Source organism: Choloepus didactylus, chromosome 4, assembly GCF_015220235.1.
Source record: "Choloepus didactylus isolate mChoDid1 chromosome 4, mChoDid1.pri, whole genome shotgun sequence".
NCBI classification, from domain to species: Eukaryota; Metazoa; Chordata; class Mammalia; order Pilosa; family Megalonychidae; genus Choloepus; species Choloepus didactylus.
Genome location: NC_051310.1, coordinates 95,093,763 through 95,112,549, shown reverse-complemented (window position 1 = coordinate 95,112,549; position 18,787 = coordinate 95,093,763). Strand labels below are relative to the sequence as shown.

At 40.5% G+C, this 18,787-nt stretch overlaps 1 protein-coding gene across 3 annotated transcripts; it reads left to right on the top strand.

Moving 5' to 3' along the window:
* Window positions 1–1,590: 1,590 nt before the first annotated feature.
* C4H15orf40 (chromosome 4 C15orf40 homolog) lies at window positions 1,591–8,619 on the top strand. 3 transcript variants are annotated; one of them, XM_037833171.1, is made up of 4 exons: window positions 2,060–3,258; window positions 3,519–3,645; window positions 5,757–5,884; window positions 7,150–8,619. In XM_037833171.1, the coding sequence occupies exons 1-4, from the start codon at window positions 3,202–3,204 to the stop codon at window positions 7,243–7,245; spliced, it is 408 nt and encodes a 135-aa protein (XP_037689099.1). In that variant the 5' UTR covers window positions 2,060–3,201; the 3' UTR covers window positions 7,246–8,619. The 3 variants fall into 3 exon arrangements, 2 of the variants coding, with proteins under 2 accessions (XP_037689099.1, XP_037689100.1); XM_037833172.1 differs by having other exon boundaries at window positions 2,065–2,329; XR_005216376.1 differs by lacking the exon at window positions 7,150–8,619 and having other exon boundaries at window positions 1,591–3,645; window positions 5,757–5,775.
* Window positions 8,620–18,787: the final 10,168 nt, after the last annotated feature.

The following is an 18,787-nucleotide window of genomic DNA, read 5'->3' as shown; positions in this document are numbered from 1 at the left end:
CTTCCAGAGGCAGAGACTTGGGCAGGCGCAACAAGTCAGGTGCACAGTTCTGGTGGCAGATGCGGCCGATGGGTATTCATTCCTAGACTTCTGTGCTTTAATCCTTACCTGATTTCACATAAAATAAGATGTTAACACCTGGATGGCTTTCATCCCCTACCCAAGCCTTCATGCTGAGTGGCCTCAGTGCCCATGTGGACAACCTATCTAAACCTAGTCTTCCTTTACTTCCTTATCTCCAATAACCTTCACCATTCCACATCAGCCATTCCTTCTCATGACCGCACCATGTAACTTGTCATCTGGCATTGCTCTACCTCTGAAATACTGAATCCAGACATACCACCATCTGACCATAACCTTTGATACTTCTCCCAGCTCTCACTACCTCCCAGTTATATCTGTCATTGGACCTCAAGAGTGCTAGCGCCTTGACCGCTATTCTATCAGCCTTTTCATTCCTTCCCTACGCAATTAGACTTCACCTTTGTTCTTTTAGTCACTTTGACCATTTCACCCATAACCGTCAACACCCTTGTACCTGTCTGAAGCAGTCCCTTTGCCTTCTTCAACTTCTTGGTTGCTGAATCCAGGTATTTGAAAATATTTAGCTGTACAAACTGGGTTCATGATAATGTCATGGTCTCTATCTCAACCAGTGCTGCCAGGTGAGTGTTTCCATAGTTAGTTCTTTGCCATTCTCCATAGTGCTGTGTAACTGCTCCACCTCCCCACCTTTAGCTTATGAAAGATATCTATATACATACTTACATGTGCACCTACGCTTTCCGTTCACTTACGAAAGAAGGGGTGTGGGTATCTGAAAGTTCCTTAATGTCACATCCCCCTCCAGATACCAGTTACTCTTTCACAGGTAAGTTGGTGAGTGATTCTCTATGCCTGTTTCTTCTGTTACATCCTTTCTGCTTATTCCTTCTCACTTCATAAGTGTGGTTTCTGTTCCCACCACTCCACTGAAACTGCTCCTCCTGGGTCACCAACACCACACTTCTAAATCTGGGGATTTAGAAGTCTTTATCTTCCATGTCCTGTTTGTGGCAGTCATCACTGTTACCCTCTCCCTCCTTGAAGCACCCTCCCTTGACTGCTATTACTCTGCACTCCTACCCCTGGCCAGTGTCTTTTGGCAGTTTCCCTTTTGCCTTCCTTTGGTATTCTGTCCTAGGCCCTCTTGCTCTGCACATTCTCTTAGCCTATCTCTCATTCACTTCCATGGCTTCATAAATACCATCTATTAGATAAATACCAACTGGGAGAAGAACTCCAGAATCTAAACTGGCACAAAGCTGAAGCTTCAGTTACATATATTCAATCCCATCCCCCTCAATATTTCTACTTGGATGTCCCAGGGGTATCTCAAATTCATTATGTCCAAAACTGAACTCATCTCAGACTTCCATATCTGGTCATTCCCCAAGCTCTGGTCATTCCAGTTCCTGAATATTCTTGAATTCTCCATCCCCACTGCCATTACTTGGGTTCAGGCCACGATCTCTAATTTAGGTCCACACCTCTCTACCTCCAGTTTTTCCTCTATTGGCTGCACTGCAGCCAGTGATCTTTCTAAAATACAACAAATAAGGACTATGCCAATCCCTTACTTCAGACTCGCCAGTGACTCCATGATTGCTGGCGTCTCCAGCTTCTTCTCTTTGTCACAGCACATGTCATGGTGATCCCTTTTACATTGTGGGATCTTCGGTGCCTGGCACAAGGTACCTGCTCCATCAATACATGGAATGTATGCAAAGGCTAAGCCAGCGCATGACTCTGCATCCACTTGTGGGTCATAGGCGCAGTTAGGGGCTCGGTCTGCATCTGCTGGCTGGCCCCAAGTAAGAAGACACCTGGCCCTGTCTGTGCACTCGGTGATGTTTACCCCAATCCTGTGAAATAGCGCAGGCGAAGTGACAATACCCTTTTATTTTATCCTTTGAAGAAAGAGTGACATAACTTCCCCACCAGTTGAGAGGGGATTCATGACACGATTAGACCCCTGTATCCCCTCTCTCCGTCTCCTGGGTCACTTTCCAGGACTAGAGGAGCTCGTATAGGTACTGGAGGAACCGCTAGATTCACTCTCGTCGGCCGGGAGTTGGCGCACTCGGACCCAAATAGATGCACGGAGGGTGCGTGCGCAGGCGCAGAGGGTCCTTCCGGTGCCAGACCGTCCTTTGAGTTTCCGCTGGTGGAGATTCTGGGTCTTTGCTGTGGGGTGAGGCAGCTCGTGGCCGGACACGGTTCTTGTACGCCTTTTCGGCTCATTTTTGACGTCGAAATGCCTAAGAAAGCTGGTGCGACGAACAAGGCCAGTGACAAAATTCTGTGGTGTCGAGAGGGTGGGCCGCAGGGATGCTGGTTGAGAAGCGCGGGAGAGAAGCAGGGCCCGGGCCGCACGGGGCCCGGTGAGCCGAAGGCCCCGCCAACAAATGAGTCCGGGGCCCAGGATCCCCAAACCTGGGGCTCCTTTTTCCTCCTCCTGGCCTCACGCCGCGGTGCACCCGGTCGCCCAAGGCAGGTCCAGGCGTCAGATAAGAGTACAGAGGCGAAGTCGGAGCGCCTGGGCCGGGCGGCACACAGGGCTCTCTCATCTGGATTTGCGGACCTCTCCGACCTCATTTCTCACACTCTCAGACGGCCACTTCTTGTTCCAGCAGCACCAAAAAGCTTGTGCTTTCCTGGAAAACACTATTCTGCATTCTATCTCCTTGCCATCACTAAAGAGCATCCATTCTGTCAAGAAAACACCACTGCCCCCTTGCCTTCCGCGACGTTTGTGTGGCTAACGCCAACTATTTCTAAGACTCATTTTAAGCATTGCCTGATGCTGGCAGCTTCCTCGGTGTTCAAGGCCGGGCTGCCGCCTTCTCTCTGTTCAGGAATGCCCCGTGTGTATCTCTTATCCGTACACTTAGTATAGTATTACTTTTAATTATAATTACGTTTGTTTGTGCCTTATACATCTCTATATATTAATTGCCTAACAGACTGCCTCAGTGCATAGTTAATATTTGTTGAACGAATTAAAGTTCTGAGCACAACTTCTGTGTAGTAAGCATGTAAATATCAGTCATTGTCGTTCCTTCTCCCTTCCCCACCAAAACACTCTCACTGTATATACACGTCCAAACTTGGTTCACAAACCAACGCTTATTAGCTCATACTGCATTGAAAACAAAGATGACTAATAACTGGTCTCTGCTTCTGAGGAATTGGACAGTAAGAACCAGAACTAAGGTATGGATGCCAGCATCTTATCTTCCAAGGCAGGAAAAAGCACTGTGTGGAATAAATGGGAAAGCTTCATGGAAGAGTTGATTTGAGCTTTTAAATTAGATGGAAAAGCATTCTAGGTAGCCAGAAATCTCTGGATATGACTGATTAGCCTAATTGTCTTAGTTAAAGGTGAAGGGGAGAAGTAGAAGGGTCAAATTAAATATATGGGAAAATATTTTGTAAGCCGCAAGATTGTAGTGTGGCCGTTATTGTCATTTTAGGGTAAAAGCCAGAGCAAGGAACCAGAGAGACCACTTCCTCCCTCTGGTCCTGTGGCAGTTGATCCTAAAGGTTGCGTCACCATAGCCATCCATGCCAAACCTGGCTCCAAGCAAAACGCTATAACAGGTACACCTGGACACTGGGGTGGGATTCATGTGTAGATCAGCTGTCCCCTCCACCGTCCCTTTGCCTTGGTTGGCCTAAAACTTGACAGTCAAGAATTTTCCACAGCTGGAGTTGGAGGCGTCTCCATTTTTAATTCTAGATCCTAACGTAAAGGTGTAAATCCAGTGTCTGAAAATGAATATGCTATATTTAAAGCATGTCAAAATACTATGAAAAACCATTGTATATTTTCCTTTTTTAAAATATGATATTTTAGAAAGGACATACATAGAAATGTATTGTAACCTGGATTTTTCTTAGTTTGGCCTGTTCACAAACTGGAGACATTGGCCAGAGGGGGTAAAAATCAGGGAGATGTCTTGGTCTAGTTTAATGGATTCCTGGCCTACAGAGGGGGAGAAAATCTGAGATCTGAGTCACCCCCCCACCCTGATCAATTCCTGTGTGAATTTGTTTTAAATCAAAACAATACAAAACATTTCTGGGCCCAGGCTTTTCATCTGTCAAAAGAGATAGTTGGGCTAAGAGGTTTTCAAGCTATTTCCTGGAGCCTGAGAGGTGCCTCAGGAATCGCTCTGGTGGGCAAAGGGCAGGCCAGGCAGGCAGGGCTCCCAAGTAGCTGTGTTTACATTTGTTTAAAAGAATTTGGGGATTTCAGGGTAAATTGGGAAGAAGGGAGATTCTGAGAAAATGAAAGTTTGATAACCATTGATCTGGATTATCTTAAGGTCTTTCTCAACTCTAAAATTCTGTATTCCTTTTTTGTTTGTTTGTTTTAATATTCTGAAAACAAAACCTCAGAATTGGGGTGCTAGGCCTCATTGGTGCTAATGACCACATTATTTTGATTCTATTGGTCATACTATCCTTGCCAGTCATTTTCTAAGTGGTTGCTGTTGATACTGTCTACTGTTGGAATATCATATTTCATCAAATCTAAGATGCCATCAACTATAAATTACATATCAACTATAAAATTACTTGTATATACACAAATATTCTATGTACCAATAAGTAAGAAAAATCTAACTACCAGTTAAACACTTTTCTATAGATTATAAGACATGTCTTGATTTCAAAATTGTTAAGATATGAAAAATTGTGCATCTTAGAATCAGTGACGTGGTCTATGGCAGGAAAGGAAGAGGGTTTTTCTATGAGCTTATTCTTGTGGATTCTGTGGTCATGTTGTTTGCATTGACAGTCTATGGACTGAGTAACTCTAGGCATTGCAAGTTTGCTCACTTGGAAACGGCTTTAAGTAAATACCTGTCTCTATTAGAAATAACAGTGGAGGACTATAAGCAGGTCGCTTTTTATAAGGCTGTATGAAGAGGGTGTCAGGACCACTCTTAAAAGGTGTTGTTCTTTGTTCCTGTATTCCATAGCATGAATTCAAATTTATCACTACTTTCTAGTCATGTGACCTTGAACAAATTACTTTCCTATACGTTGCCACATTTGTAAAATGGATGATAACGGTATTAATATCTTCTTCATAGTTGGATTAAACTAGTATTAAGGATTAAACTAGTATTTGTAAATCCTTTAAAACATGTTTGTGTTTAAAATTAGCATGTAGTAAGTGCTATTTAAATGTCTATTAAATGAACGTCAGTAAAATTTAAAAATTTTAAAGATGCATTTCATCTTTCTATCCCAGCACTCTTATTTTCATTTTCCTGATGAAGAAACTCTAATGTGGCACAATCCAGTGAGCTGCCTGCTCACACACTCCCTCAGTGACACTGGTGGGACTGAAGCCCAGCTCCTGCCTGTTAAATAGGAAAACATACTTAAATACAGAGTCTGGACTCTTCCTGACAGACCAAGGGCAGTTTCCAGGATACTGCCCAGGACTGTGTAGGCCCATCTTGATCAGCAGGATAGGATAAATATTAGTTTTCTTTTCTGGATATCTTTTTTGTAGCAGTAGAGGCATATTTATCATGTTTATCTTCCTGTGTGATTAATCATCCATTTATTCATTCAATAGTTAATGAAAACATACTGAGTTCCAGGCAAACACAAATCCTTTAACAAAATATCTTCACTTCATCAAGGAAAAAAAAAACTCCTTAAAGCTAAAGTTCACACTGTTTTCATTCCAGATTTGACACCTGAAGCCGTAAATGTAGCTATTGCAGCACCTGCCTCAGAAGGAGAGGCTAATGCAGAGCTCTGTCGATACCTTTCCAAAGTCTTAGAACTCAGGAAGAGTGATGTGGTTTTGGATAAGGTAGGTCTCTCTCTCTCTCTCTCTCAGTATCTTTGATTATTACACACCAATTATTATTTGTAAAATACTGATTTTTTTCTTTTCCAAATAATTAAAAGGCCAGTTTACCTCTCATATTCATTTAATCAATCTTTATTGAGACCATTCACACTCTATACTTACATTCATTCCTTAATTGCCACCACTTCCAGCATTTTCTTCTTTCTAAATTCATTCCTGTAACCTGCTCTGTCAGTTTATTCTTGCTCACCGATTCCATCAAGTCTTTCCCAAAAAACCTGAAGTGTTTGTCACCTCTATTAGCCAGTCCATCAAGTATTTCTGATCCGCCACCTTGTACTTGCTCATTAGGAGGAGCTCCTTAGGAAGACAGAAGGTTCACATGACATTGTTAATACCATGGTTTTGTACTAGGGATGGGTATCAGAATCACCTGGCATTGGTTTTTAAAATAAATTTTCAGAATAGAATATGAAGGATTGGGGCCCAGCTATGTTTATATATTTTATAGCTCTACTTGTTTTCAGTGCTATAGGGCTCCATCCAGGTTCCAGCTGGCATTCAGAGCCATTGATTATTAGGATCCACCTAATAATTCATCTGATGTGGCAAGGTCATTCCTGATTTTCTGCCAGTATTTATACTCTTACAGTTGCCTGCAGGTTGCTCCCCACTTTTTGCCTGTATAAATTCTATCCATCTATAGTAGACCCTGCTCCCATTTTACCTTCTTTAAAGTATGTGTTTCAAAAGCCTTTTTAAAGCTGTCTTAAGTAGTTGTGGAATCACAGCACCTGGATATGTGGTTGTTTTTTTTTTTTTTTTTGGAGTTTTCAGAAATGTCTAACAATATAGAACAGCAATTTACTTTATATTTGGATGTTTTTATATAAAGTTTATATAAAATTGCAATATTTATTTTGGTAAGTTTATTTTGAAACTAGAATTTTAAAAATCTGGATTTAATACATTTAAAATGTTAATGCCTAGCTTTTATTATTACAGAAGTTGTATGAAGGTAAAAACCCTGGAGAGTATAAAAAATTTGCAGTAAGGTAGAATCTAAGAGATTCATGGTTCTGAGTCCCTTTGATTAGACCAGAAATGAGCAGGGGAAAGCGGTAACAAAGCCATCAGGAAAGCTCCAGCCCACCTGTGACAACCTTACAACATGGATGTGACTGGGTACAGCAGATCTCTGCTGACTCTCATAGCATTAGAATGTTCAGAATGTGTTATCCTGACACTCTTTCCTTTTGGTCCAGGGTGGTAAGTCACGTGAGAAAGTGGTGAAGCTTTTGGCCTCCACAACTCCAGAAGAGATCTTGGAGAAACTGAAAAAGCAAGCTGAAGACAAATAGAGGCCAGAAATGAAAAATACTTCTGTGAGAAACTTTTTTACTGCTAACAGTGAAGAGGCTGTTAAATAGGAAAACATATTTAAATACAGAAGAACACAGAAATGTATTTTTTGATTAAGAACAAAACTAACAAAAGAAGTAGAAATTCAAAAAGTACTATTCATTGATTTCAGGGCTTAAAAGCCCCGACCCAAAACAGCTTGGAACATGTGACTATGATTTCATGGCACTATAAAATAACAGAGCTGGAAAGGATATTCAAGATGACTTCACTTCACCCCTTTCATTTTATGATGGAACGTCTAGTATCCAGAGGTTGAGAGACTTAAGATCACACCGTGCAAGATGGTAACTAGAACCTAGGTTCCTTGATTCCTAGTTGAATGCAGTTTATTCTAATCATAAATTAAGATATTTCCATTCATGCTTTACTTGTTTAGAACATTTCTGGAATTCTGGAGATTGCCTTCTAATCCAGTTAACAAGTGACAGAAAAATATCTGTCACTGCATTGTAGTCTTACCATATATTTAAAACACTAACCTAAATGCAAAAATGTTTTCTACATATTTTAAAACTATATTGAGCCTTTTATGAAAAAGTAAGAAAAATCCAGACTTGAAATTTATTGATGTTAATTATAGTAAGACGTGAATGTTTTTTCCCTCTGAACATTGATGGTAACTGCACTCATCAAATCTGGTAGTTCATGTGAATCTCCAAAGATCCTTAAAAGAAGAAAGAGGATCTGGAAGCTATCTTCAGTATTTGTAAAAGCTTTTCAGAAATCACATCTATATTAAAGCTTCAAAAGCTAATAACAGATATCTTCTTTTTACATATTCAGTGCATGTTATAGTAATTTAGTACAGTAAATAACTTGATTACCTTGTGCTAATCAGAAGAGCTGATTTGTAGTTGTGTGCTTTGTCTAATAAGTACAAGAGAATGTATTGATAGACAAATCTTTAGAAACACAAAATCCACAAAAGGGACCAATACTAAAAATTCTTGTTGGTAAGAGCTGGAAATACTCATCTGATACAACTCTCTTATTTTGTTAGTATGAGCTGAGGGCAAGAAGAGTTAGGTGGTTTATCCATGATCACAGTGCACATCTATGGCAGAGCCTGCATTAAAGCTCAGTATCTTGTCTTAGAAACCATTCTGCCTCCCAATAGGCTTCTGTTCTATGTGATCTTGGCTTAAGAACTTTTCCCACTCTTTTTTCAACACTGTTCCAGTATGTGCACTCTGAAAGCATTTACTTGTGTTTAAATAATGTGTATCACTGTTTGTTAGTATACTTTCCTTGGCAAGAAATAGAAACTCAACTCCATGTGTCAATAAAGGGATACACAGCTGGAAAATCCAGAGGCAAGGTGTACTTATGGGTTAGTGTGACTCAGCAGCACAGTGATACCTTAGAAGACCACTTTCTTTCCTTCCCCCGACTCCAAACTGTCAGCTTCATCCTCAAGCTCACTTCCTTCACAGAAGCAAGGCGGCCTCGGGTTCCAGGCTTCATGCCCACACATTACTCCCTCCAGCAGGAAACAAAGCTTCTAAGAGCTGTGTTTTTCTTTTCCAGAGACTCCAGTCAGCTTCCTCTTGTATCTCAGCCCAAATTAGGTCACATGAAGTTTGTAAACCAGTCCTTGTGGTCAAGTGATGTCATGCTATATAACCCAATTTACCTAATCCAGTGACTGTAGAAAAGAGAATTACCTTAACTGTTTTAGACCAATCAAGGCCTATCCTAGAGCTGGAGATGGAGTCAGTATACTCAAAGGCAAAGGGGAAAGTAGTGAGACGTAGATGCCGGAATAAAAACTGGGAAAAGTTAGGAAGAGAGGAATGGATGCTAGATAGGAACCAACAAATATTCACAATTGACTTCATTTTAAGTGGCTTTATTTTTTAACATGTGACCTTTTTTGCCTAATCACAGTTGTGTTGTTTTGTTTTTGAGAAACAGTATTGATTAATAAAGATGACACATTCCAGTGACACTTTGTTGTCAACAACTGTTGGAAGATGTAGGAACTGACCTGGGGGCTGTATTCTAGGACATTCTTTCCCTTTCTTTCTCCCCTGCAAACAAGGCAGTCTTCACTTGTCTAGCCTTCTTGTCCCAGACTGGGCTGTTCCCTGCTAGTGGTAGATGACAGCTAAAGCCTGTGGAAGTTCAGTTAATGCAGCGCTCTTCAGCCGGGCCCTGGTCCTCCCCCTAGAATCCTACCTGAGGCAAGCCCAGTGACCAAGGAGACAAAATATTCAACCCCCATACTGTTTGTTTGTCTAATGACATGATTCTAACTCTGCCCATCCCATTAAGTTTAAGTAAATACGTACTGGTTAGGTGGTCTGTGAAGTAAACTGTTAACTCTGTCTTTCTTGTCCTGTGGGTCCTGGCTCTGAGGCAACTCTTGAATGAGATTTGAAAGATACTTTTCTAACACTAGTAAATAAAGTCATGGTGATGTTTAGCACTACATCTGCCATCTATCAGTCCCACCTTAATAAGTGGTAATTATTCCTGCAGAAATGATTTATTAATAACTTAGGTGCCCACTACTTGCCAGACACTGCTAGATGCTTTGCCTGCACCATACAATTGATAGGACCTGGGAAGTAAACACCTGACTCATCCTGCCCCAGGAAGGAGTAGCAGAGAATGTGGACTCCAGATTCCTGTGGGCCATTCCACACTCCCCTCTGTTAGGGGATGGAGAGAGAGCACCAGGGGATGTAGGGAGCACCTCAGCAGTGTTTAAAGTTCCAAATCGCTACAAACCCATAAACTAAGAGGCAATTCTTTTCTTGGCTGTGGGCTACTAGCAACCTCCACTAGATTCCAAGGGTTTGATTAAGTAGTTCCTTAACTGTAAAGAATATAATTTTTAGAACCTACCAGGCCCCTAAAATTTTTCAGATTTTTTTAATGCATGTGACAGAGAATAAAAATTTAATCTGTATGTTCCGTTCACTTCCAAGAGGTGGCACCCTAATGCAACAGCAAAAGCCAGACATTTTGCAGCAGGGAATTGACTCTTAATTCCTTTTGAAATGAACAGCACTGTTAGGAAATCCATTCTGCAGTGCCTGGATGCCAGTTTTACACTTGTGATCTTTCTTATCTGGTCTTCTACAAGGCATTCCTTGCACTTAGTCCCCTCATGGCTTAAGAAATTTAGCTTACTCCACAGAGTGTTGTTAAGTGGGGATCCAGCTGAGTACTCAGGAATCCTGGGTCAGTGTTGGAGTTGGCATGGTCCTGAGTCCCTCCCTTAATTCTGCAGCTTTCAGAAATCCCTTCTAGTCAGTGTTTTTGAAAAATGGAATTGGGCTAGGCAATTAGCAAGGAATTGGTTTTTTAAACAGATGCCATTTTATTAGTGAAGAACCACCTACCAGACAGACTGCATAGTGGAATCCTCTAGTCAGTACATTCTGCCTTTTGGGGAAATTTCTTCAAGAAGCCAGTCATCATTTGAAGGCCACCTGGAGAGCTTGGGAACATAGCCAGAGAAATTAGGGGCTGGGGTCAGGAAGCTATGACAATAAGGAGCTCCCTAGACCTATTTTACCTTACTTATCAGCTGGCCACAGCCCTCTCCTCAAACAACGCTGGAGACAGTGATGCTTCGTGGCACAGGAGCTCTTATTTTCCATGTTGTGGGAAGACCACCTACTTCTGCCAACACGGGCTTTTTTCAGACAGTCTAATTCAGTGATAAGGTTTTAGCATTTTATAATCCTGTTTTAGCTGTTTGCCACAGGACTCATCAGTCCCCTTGCTATTAGAATGTGGGAATCCTCAAACTTTGCAGAAACAGGTTACAGGCTTCCTGGTCATTTCTATATGAAACTCATCCCATCCATGATATGATTTTACTACTACAGTGGCTTCCAATTTGTTTCTATTTCAAAGCCTTAGTTAGGGCCTTAGGGGTATGGGGTACTGTGAAGAATAAATGGGAAAGTCAAGGCAACAGAATCCAAGTCTTCAGTCATTGTCTTCTAAAGCTGTGCCATCTAATACAGTAGCTGCTAGCCACAAGTGGACACTATAAACACTTGAAATATGGCTAATCCAAACTGAGTTATATGTGGAGTGCAAAGACTTTGTATGAAAAAAATGGTAAACATGTCACTAATTTTTTATATTGGTTACATGTTGAAATAATGTTTTAGATATAATGGATTAAATAAAATAGATTATTAAAATCAATTTCACCAGTTTTTTTACCTTTTTTTAATGTGAATACTAGAAAGTTTAAAATTACACAGTATAATTCTGGTATGTGTATATATATACACATTTATTTATATAAATAATTTTAGTGAGATTAAACTCAGGTTGGAGTCCTAATACCACCATTCCCCTCACCCTCAAAACAAAATACAAGAACTCAAGGAAGATATGGCAAGACTTGTTGAAGGAGATCAAAGGTGAACTGATAGACCTCAAGAAAGTAAAAGATAAAAATAAAAACATCACAGAAATAAAGGTTATGTGAGAAACAACACATCAGAGAAGAGGCTGAAAACATGGTATGGAATTTGGAGGGCAAGACAGAAAGGTGAGCCAAAAGAAGGAAAATGACAGATATGGAAGTCAAACAAAGGAAATCCATAATGGGGGTTCCTGAAGAAACCCAAAGAAATCCAAACAAAAACTATTTAAAAGATACAACCAAGGTTGGAGGCGGGGCAAGATGGCAGACTGGTGAGCTGTATGTTTTAGTTACTCCTCCAGGAAAGTAGGTAAAAAGCCAGGAACTGCGTGGACTGGACACCACAGAGCAATCTGTCTTTGGGCATACTTCATACAACACTCATGAAAACGTGGAACTGCTGAGATCAGCGAAATCTGTAAGTTTTTGCGGCCAGGGGACCCGCGCCCCTCCCTGCCAGGCTCAGTCCCGGGGGAGGAGGGGCTGTCAGCTCCGGGAAGGAGAAGGGAGAATTGCAGTGGCTGCTCTTATCGGAAACTCATTCTACTGATTCAAACTCCAACCATAGATAGACTGAGACCAGACACCAGAGACTCTGAGAGCAGCCAGCCCAGCAGAGAGGAGACAGGCATAGAAAAAAAACAACACGAAAAACTCCAAAATAAAAGCAGAGGATTTTTGGAGTTCTGGTGAACACAGAAAGGGGAAGGGCGGAGATCAGGCCTTGAGGTGCATATGCAAATCCCGAAGCAAGGCTGATCTCTCTGCCCTGTGCACCTTTCCTTAATGGCCCTGGTTGCTTTGTCTATTAGCATTTCAATAACCCATTAGATCTCTGAGGAGGGCCGTTTTTTTTTTTTTTTAAATCCTTTTTGCTTTTTCTAAAACAATTACTCTAAGAAGCTCAATACAGAAAGCTTCAAAGAATTGAAATTTGGGCACGTCAAGTCAAGAGCAGAAATAAGAGAGCTCTGAGACAAAAGGCAATAATCCAGTGGCTGAGAAAATTCACTAAACAACACAACTTCCCAAGAAAAGGGGGGTGTCCGCTCACAGCCACCATCCTGGTGGACAGGAAACACTCCTGCCCATCGCCAGCCCCATAGCCCAGAGCTGCCCCAGACAACCCAGTGTGACAGAAGTGCTTCAAATAACAGGCACACACCACAAAACTGGGCGTGGACATTAGCCTTCCCTGCAACCTCAGCTGAATGTCCCAGAGCTGGGAAGGGGGAGCAGTGTGAATTAACAGAGCCCCATTCAGCCATCATTTGAGCAGACTGGGAGCCTCCCAACACAGCCCAGCAGCCCAGAACTGCCCTGGGGGGACGGCACTCACCTGTGACATAGCACAGTCATCCCTCAACAGAGGACCCGGGGTGCACAGCCTGGAAGAGGGGCCCACTTGCAAGTCTCAGGAGCCATACGCCAATACCAAAGACTTGTGGGTCAGTGGCAGAGACAAACTGTGGCAGGACTGAACTGAAGGATTAGACTATTGCAGTAGCTTTAAAACTCTAGGATCATCAGGGAGATTTGATTGTTAGGGCCACCCCCCCTCCCCGACTGCCCAGAAACACGCCCCACATACAGGGCAGGCAACACCAACTACACACGCAAGCTTGGTACACCAATTGGGCCCCACAAGACTCACTCCCCCACTCACCAAAAAGGCTAAGCAGGGGAGATCTGGCTTGTGGAGAACAGGTGGCTCGTGGACGCCACCTGCTGGTTAGTTAGAGAAAGTGTACTCCACGAAGCTGTAGATCTGATAAATTAGAGATAAGGACTTCAACTGGTCTACAAACCCTAAAAGAACCCTATCAAGTTCAGCAAATGCCACGAGGCCAAAAACAACAGAAAATTATAAAGCATATGAAAAAACCAGACGATATGGATAACCCAAGCCCAAGCACCCAAACCAAAAGACCAGAAGAGACACACCTAGAGCAGCTACTCAAAGAACTAAAGATGAACAATGAGACCATAGTACGGGATATGAAGGAAATCAAGAAGACCCTAGAAGAGCATAAAGAAGACATTGCAAGACTAAATAAAAAAATGGATGATCTTATGGAAATTAAAGAAACTGTTGACCAAATTAAAAAGATTCTGGACACTCATAGTACAAGACTAGAGGAAGTTGAAAAACGAATCAGTGACCTGGAAGATGACAGAATGGAAAATGAAAGCATAAAAGAAAGAATGGGGAAAAAAATTGAAAAACTCGAAATGGACCTCAGGGATATGATAGATAATATGAAACGTCCGAATATAAGACTCATTGGTGTCCCAGAAGGGGAAGAAAAGGGTAAAGGTCTAGGAAGAGTATTCAAAGAAATTGTTGGGGAAAACTTCCCAAATCTTCTAAACAACATAAATACACAAATCATAAATGCTCAGCGAACTCCAAATAGAATAAATCCAAAAAAACCCACTCCGAGACATATACTGATCACACTGTCAAACATAGAAGAGAAGGAGCAAGTTCTGAAAGCAGCAAGAGAAAAGCAATTCACCACATACAAAGGAAACAGCATAAGACTAAGTAGTGACTACTCAGCAGCCACCATGGAGGCGAGAAGGCAGTGGCACGATATATTTAAAATTCTGAGTGAGAGGAATTTCCAGCCAAGAATACTTTATCCAGCAAAGCTCTCCTTCAAATTTGAGGGAGAGCTTAAATTTTTCACAGACAAAGAAATGCTGAGAGAATTTGCTAACAAGAGACCTGCCCTACTGGAGATACTAAAGGGAGCCCTACAGACAGAGAAACAAAGACAGGACAGAGAGACTTGGAGAAAGGTTCAGTACTAAAGAGAATCGGTATGGGTACAATAAAGGATATTAATAGAGAGAGGGAAAAATATGGCAAACATAATCCAAAGGATAAGATGGCCGATTCAAGAAATGCCTTCACGGTTTTAACGTTGAATGTAAATGGATTAAACTCCCCAATTAAAAGATATAGATTCGCAGAATGGATCAAAAAAAATGAACCATCAATATGTTGCATACAAGAGACTCATCTTAGACACAGGGACACAAAGAAACTGAAAGTGAAAGGATGGAAAAAAATATTTCATGCAAGCTACAGCCAAAAGAAAGCAGGTGTAGCAATATTAATCTCAGATAAAATAGACTTCAAATGCAGGGATGTTTTGAGAGACAAAGAAGGCCACTACATACTAATAAAAGGGGCAATTCAGCAAGAAGAAATAACAATCGTAAATGTCTATGCACCCAATCACGGTGCCACAAAATACATGAGAGAAACACTGGCAAAACTAAAGGAAGCAATTGATGTTTCCACAATAATTGTGGGAGACTTCAACACATCACTCTCTCCTACAGATAGATCAACCAGACAGAAGACCAATAAGGAAATTGAAAACCTAAACAATCTGATAAATGAATTAGATTTAACAGACATCTACAGGACATTACATCCCAAATCACCAGGATACACATACTTTTCTAGTGCTCACGGAACTTTCTCCAGAATAGATCATATGCTGGGACATAAAACAAGCCTCAGTAAATTTAAAAAGATTGAAATTATTCAAAGCACATTCTCTGACCACAATGGAATACAATTAGAAGTCAATAACCATCAGAGACTTAGAAAAGTCACAAATACCTGGAGGTTAAACAACACACTCCTAAACAATCAGTGGGTTAAAGAAGAAATAGCAAGAGAAATTGCTAAATATATAGAGACGAATGAAAATGAGAACACAACATACCAAAACCTATGGGATGCAGCAAAAGCAGTGCTAAGGGGGAAATTTATAGCACTAAACGCATATATTAAAAAGGAAGAAAGAGCCAAAATCAAAGAACTAATGGATCAACTGAAGAAGCTAGAAAATGAACAGCAAACCAATCCTAAACCAAGTAGAAGAAAAGAAATAACAAGGATTAAAGCAGAAATAAATGACATAGAGAACAAAAAAACAATAGAAAGGATAAATATCACCAAAAGTTGGTTCTTTGAGAAGATCAACAAGATTGACAAGCCCCTAGCTAGACTGACAAAATCAAAAAGAGAGAAGACCCATATAAACAAAATAATGAATGAAAAAGGTGACATAACTGCAGATCCTGAAGAAATTAAAAAAATTATAAGAGGATATTATGAACAACTGTATGGCAACAAACTGGATAATGTAGAAGAAATGGACAATTTCCTGGAAACATATGAACAACCTAGACTGACCAGAGAAGAAATAGAAGACCTCAACCAACCCATCACAAGCAAAGAGATCCAATCAGTCATCAAAAATCTTCCCACAAATAAATGCCCAGGGCCAGATGGCTTCACAGGGGAATTCTACCAAACTTTCCAGAAAGAACTGACACCAATCTTACTCAAACTCTTTCAAAACATTGAAAAAAATGGAACACTACCTAACTCATTTTATGAAGCTAACATCAATCTAATACCAAAACCAGGCAAAGATGCTACAAAAAAGGAAAACTACCGGCCAATCTCCCTAATGAATATAGATGCAAAAATCCTCAACAAAATACTTGCAAATCGAATCCAAAGACACATTAAAAAAATCATACACCATGACCAAGTGGGGTTCATTCCAGGCATGCAAGGATGGTTCAACATAAGAAAAACAATCAATGTATTACAACACATTAAAAACTCGAAAGGGAAAAATCAATTGATCATCTCAATAGATGCTGAAAAAGCATTTGACAAAATCCAACATCCCTTTTTGATAAAAACACTTCAAAAGGTAGGAATTGAAGGAAACTTCCTCAACATGATAAAGAGCATATATGAAAAACCCACAGCCAGCATAGTACTCAATGGTGAGAGACTGAAAGCCTTCCCTCTAAGATCAGGAACAAGACAAGGATGCCCGCTGTCACCACTGTTATTCAACATTGTGCTGGAAGTGCTAGCCAGGGCAATCCGGCAAGACAAAGAAATAAAAGGCATCCAAATTGGAAAAGAAGAAGTAAAACTGTCATTGTTTGCAGATGATATGATCTTATATCTAGAAAACCCTGAGAAATCAACGATACACCTACTAGAGCTAATAAACAAATTTAGCAAAGTAGCGGGATACAAGATTAATGCACATAAGTCAGTAATGTTTCTATATGCTAGAAATGAACAAACTGAAGAGACACTCAAGAAAAAGATACCATTTTCAATAGCAACTAAAAAAATCAAGTACCTAGGAATAAACTTAACCAAAGATGTAAAAGACCTATACAAAGAAAACTACATAACTCTACTAAAAGAAATAGAAGGGGACCTTAAAAGATGGAAAAATATTCCATGTTCATGGATAGGAAGGCTAAATGTCATTAAGATGTCAATTCTACCCAAACTCATCTATAGATTCAATGCAATCCCAATCAAAATTCCAACAACCTACTTTGCAGACTTGGAAAAGCTAGTTATCAAATTTATTTGGAAAGGGAAGATGCCTCGAATTGCTAAAGACACTCTAAAAAAGAAAAACGAAGTGGGAGGACTTACACTCCCTGACTTTGAAGCTTATTATAAAGCCACAGTTGCCAAAACAGCATGGTACTGGCACAAAGATAGACATATAGATCAATGGAATCGAATTGAGAATTCAGAGATAGACCCTCAGATCTATGGCCGACTGATCTTTGATAAGGCCCCCAAAGTCACCGAACTGAGCCATAATGGTCTTTTCAACAAATGGGGCTGGGAGAGTTGGATATCCATATCCAAAAGAATGAAAGAGGACCCCTACCTCACCCCCTACACAAAAATTAACTCAAAATGGACCAAAGATCTCAATATAAAAGAAAGTACCATAAAACTCCTAGAAGATAATGTAGGAAAACATCTTCAAGACCTTGTATTAGGAGGCCACTTCCTAGACTTTACACCCAAAGCACAAGCAACAAAAGAGAAAATAGATAAATGGGAACTCCTCAAGCTTAGAAGTTTCTGCACCTCAAAGGAATTTCTCAAAAAGGTAAAGAGGCAGCCAACTCAAAGGGAAAAAATTTTTGGAAACCATGTATCTGACAAAAGACTGATATCTTGCATATACAAAGAAATCCTACAACTCAATGACAATAGTACAGACAGCCCAATTATAAAATGGGCAAAAGATATGAAAAGACAGTTCTCTGAAGAGGAAATACAAATGGCCAAGAAACACATGAAAAAATGTTCAGCTTCACTAGCTATTAGAGAGATGCAAATTAAGACCACAATGAGATACCATCTAACACCGATTAGAATGGCTGCCATTAAACAAACAGGAAACTACAAATGCTGGAGGGGATGTGGAGAAATTGGAACTCTTATTCATTGTTGGTGGGACTGTATAATGGTTCAGCCACTCTGGAAGTCAGTCTGGCAGTTCCTTAGAAAACTAGATATAGAGCTACCATTCGATCCAGCGATTGCACTTCTCGGTATATACCCGGAAGATCGGAAAGCAGTGACACGAACAGATACCTGCACGCCAATGTTCATAGCAGCATTATTCACAATTGCCAAGAGATGGAAACAACCCAAATGTCCTTCAACAGATGAGTGGATAAATAAAATGTGGTATATACACACGATGGAATACTACGCGGCAGTAAGAAGGAACGATCTGGTGAAACATATGACAACATGGATGAACCTTGAAGACATAATGCTGAGCGAAATAAGCCAGGCACAAAAAGAGAAATATTATATGCTACCACTAATGTGAACTTTGAAAAATGTAAAACAAATGGTTTATAATGTAGAATGTAGGGGAACTAGCAGTAGAGACCAATTAAGGAAGGGGGAACAATAATCCAAGAACAGATAAGCTATTTAACGTTCTGGGGATGCCCAGAAATGACTATGGTCTGTTAATTTCTGATGGATGTAGTAGGAACAAGTTCAGTGAAATGTGGCTATATTATGTAACTTTCTTGGGGTAAAGTAGGAACATGTTGGAAGTTAAGCAGTTATCTTAGGTTAGTTGTCGTTTTCTTACTCCCTTGCCATGGTCTCTTTGAAATGTTCTTTTATTGTATGTTTGTTTTCTTTTTAACTTTTTTTTTTCATACAGTTGATTTGAAAAAAGAAGGGA